The sequence below is a fragment of the Trichechus manatus genome, unplaced genomic scaffold, assembly GCF_000243295.1.
Source record: "Trichechus manatus latirostris isolate Lorelei unplaced genomic scaffold, TriManLat1.0 scaffold00014, whole genome shotgun sequence".
Classification (NCBI taxonomy): Eukaryota; Metazoa; Chordata; class Mammalia; order Sirenia; family Trichechidae; genus Trichechus; species Trichechus manatus.
The window spans coordinates 10544774-10548588 of NW_004443950.1; the positions used below are offsets into that span (position 1 = coordinate 10544774).

Here is a 3815-nt window from a genome sequence, read left to right on the forward strand (position 1 = left end):
ACTGATTGTGCAGCTTTGGGTAAGTTACTTAACCCCTGTGTGTAAAAGTCTTCCCATCTGTACAATGGAATGATAATTATTATGGATGATAATACTAGTAGCCACCTCACTGGGTGATTGTAAAGCACCTACAACAGTGTCTGGTACACAGCAAGAGTATATGAATGTTACCTATTATTACTATTAGAGTAAGACCTGCGAAAGCTAGAATCTGTGTAAGGCAGAAACCTGTCAGAGAAGGAAAACGCAAGTATTTTCCACTAAAACAGGAGATAGAAAAGTGGTAAGACTGCACCCTGTCAGAGGCGGAAAACTTGTGAGACGTGGAAAAACAAGGCAGTGCCATCAAATTCCGGCTCTCACAGGTTTCACTGTACTATGAATACTACTATGATGCCCTCTCCCATTTTACATACAGATAAGAAAACTGAAGCTTGTTTAACAGGAAATTTGCACAAGGTCACAGCCAGTAATTAAGGTCCCTGTGCCCCTGAACACCACACACAGGGCCTCCTGAAGACCTGCCTGGAAGGGATGCTGATGGCTCTGTGAAGGCCCCGGGGCCAATGACCTTTAGAAGGGTTGATAGGATGGACAAGAAAACCCTGGAAGTGGCCACGCAGGACGGGACGTGAGGAATGGACGGCCCTGGGGCTCCCAGGGGCTCAGTGAGAAGGTCTTATCACCCCACTCCAAGGGTGTGCTCTCCACAGGGAGCAGTGTGACCCTGAACAAGAGTGGACTGTGTGTGGGGCAGGAGACCTGAATTCAAGTCCCAGCCCTCCTCTAACCAAGCAGTGGCCCTGGGCAGGTCACCGGACCTGTCTGGGCCTCAGTTTGCCCTCTGTAACACGGGGGCATGATCCAGGCTAGGAGGGTTCTTCTGCCTTGAGGAATGTATAACTGGTCTACCTGGACTATCCCCACCCCCATACATACACATGTTGATGGAGACATTTGTCAAGTTGGCCTGACACAAGATGGGGTGTGAAGCCCTCCCCACACCTCATCCCTGCCCCACCCGCTCACCGAGACTCACCAGATTTTCCACATCATCATCGTCATCATTCACCCCATCATCGTCATCATCAGTCGTGAGCAGGTGAGGCTTATCGGTCCCCAGGAGTAGGTACTCCCACCTCACAGGGTCTCCCAGGTCAAAGACCAAGTCCTGATGGGGAAGAGATATGCTGAGTGTACCTCATAGCCACCATGCCCTTACTTGCTCCAAGGGGTGGTGGAAACAGCCACTCTGAGAGTAGAGAAGGGACCGGGTCCAAGAGGGCCAGAATGTCAGCTCCAGGCGGCTTCTGAGAGTCCATGCCCACCCTTCTCATTTTGATGAGGAAACTGAGGCCCTGAGGGTGGGAGGCAGGACTCCAGTCACACTGTCCAATTTCCCTGTGAAGCAATCCGTTATTGGTCTCTGTGAGAGACTGAGAAACCTCCGGGCCAGGGTAGGCTGGCTTTGGAGGTCACTCTGCCTGGGCTGGAGAATGTCCAGAGCAGTGTTCAGAGCAAATGGAAGCCAAGGACAGGCTACTCTCTAGAGATTTTATGGGATGAGGCATCTGACCACTCCCAAGAAACCACAGGTTTAAAAAAAGACCTCCTCATGTTGGTTGCAACATTCATTAATAATCACAATGTGGAATGTACGAACTACGAATCTAGGAAAATTGGAAATCGTCAAAAATGAAATGGAATGCATAAACATTGATATCCTAGGCATTAGTGAGCTGAAATGGACTGGTATTGGCCATTTTGAATCAGACAATCATATGATGTACTATGCCAGGAATGACAAATTGAAGAGGAATGGCATCACATTCATCGTCAAAAAGAACATTTCAAGATCTATTCTGAAATACAATGCTGTCAGTGATAGGATAATATCCATACACCTACAAGGAAGACTTACAAGTTAATACAACTATTATGCAACTTTACACACCAACCACTAATGCCAAAGATGAAGAAATTGAAGATTTTTACCAACTTCTGCAGTCTGAAAATGATCGAACATGCAATTAGGATGCATTGATAATTAATGGTGATTGGAATGCGAAAGTTGGAAACAAAGAAGGATATGTAGCTGGAAAATACAGCCTTAGTAATAGAAACAATGCCAGAGATTACAAGATAGAATTTTGCAAGACCAATGACGTCTTCACTGCAAATACCTTTTTTCACCAACATAAACAGCGACTATACACGTGAACCTTGCTGTTGAATATACAGGAATCAAGTCGACTAAATCTGTGGAAAGAAACGATGAAAAAGCTCAATGTCATCAGTCAGAACAAGGCCAGGGGCTGACTGTGGAACAGACCATCAACCGCTTATATGCAAGTTCAAGCTGGAGCTGAAGAAAATTAAAATAAGTCCAATAGAGTCAAAATACGACCTTGAATATATATCCTATCTAGATTTAAAAACCATGTGAAGAATAGATTTGACACACTGAACACTAATGACCGAAGACCAGACAAGTTGTGGAATCACATCAAGGACATCAGACATGAAGACAGCAAAAGGTCATTAAAAAGACAGGAAGAAAAGACCAAAACGGATGTCAGAAGAGACTCTGAAACTTGCACTTGAATATAGAGAAGCTAAAGCAACCGCAAGAAATGATGAAGTACAAGAGCTGAACAGAAGATTTCAAACGGCAGCTCGAGAAGACAAAGTAAAGTATTATAATGACATGTGCAAAGACCTGGAGATAGAAAACCAAAAAGGAAGAATACACTCGGCATTTCTCAAGCTTCAAGAACTGAAGAAAAAATTCAAGCCTCAACTTGCAATAGTGAAGGATTCTACGGGCAAAATATTGAACGACACTGGAAGCATCAAAAGAAAATGGAAGGAATACACAGTCACTACACCAAAAAGAATTGGTTGACATTCAACCACTTCAGGAGGTAGCATATGATCAAGAACCAATGGTACTGAAGGAAGAGGTCCAAGCTGCACTGAAGGCATTGGCAAAAAACAAATCTCCAGGAACTGACAGAATACCAATGGAGATGTTTCAGCAAACATATGCAGCGCTGGAAGTGCTCAGTCATCTATGCCAAGAAATTTGGAAGACATCTACCTGGCCAACAGACTGGAAGAGTTCCACATTTATGCCTATCTCAAAGAAAGATGATCCAACAAAATGCAGAAATTATCTAACAATATCATTAATATCACACAAAAGTAAAATTTTGCTGAAGATCATTTAAAAACAGTTGTAGAGGTACATCGACCTGGAAGTGCCAGAAATTCAAGCCAGATTCAGAAGAGGATGTGGAATGAGGGATATGGTGGCTGATGTCAGATGGATCCCGGCTGAAAACAGAGAATACCGGAAAGATGTTTACCTGTGTTTTATTGACTATGCAAAGGCATTTGACTGTGTGGATCATAACAAATTATAGATAACATTTCGAGGAATGGGAACTCCAGAACACTAAATTGTGCTCATGAGGAACCTGTACATAGACCAACAGGCAGTTATTAGAACAGAACAAAGGGATGCTGCGTGGTTTTAAAGTCAGGAAAGGTGTGCGTCAGGGTTGTATCCTTTTACCATACCTATTCAGTCTATATACTGAGCTAATAATTCAAGAAGCTGGACTATATGAAGACGAACAGGGCATCAGGATTGATGGAAGACTCATTAACAACATGCATTATGCAGATGACACAACCTTGCTTGCTGAAAGTGAAGAAGACTTGAAGCACTTACTGATGAAGATCAAAGACCACAGCCTTCAGTATGGATTACACCTCAACATAAAGAAAACAAAAATCCTCACAACAGGACC

The 3815-nt window shown here is 43.6% G+C and overlaps 1 protein-coding gene across 1 annotated transcript in view; it reads right to left on the bottom strand.

Moving 5' to 3' along the window:
* Positions 1 to 3815, bottom strand: part of DRC7 (dynein regulatory complex subunit 7) — a 28262-nt gene that overhangs the window by 8707 nt on the left and 15740 nt on the right. Inside the window, exon 7 of the mRNA XM_004371665.2 lies at positions 1040 to 1171. Coding sequence (XP_004371722.1) covers positions 1040 to 1171 — 132 coding nt within the window. The remainder of the gene's footprint in view (positions 1 to 1039; positions 1172 to 3815) is intronic.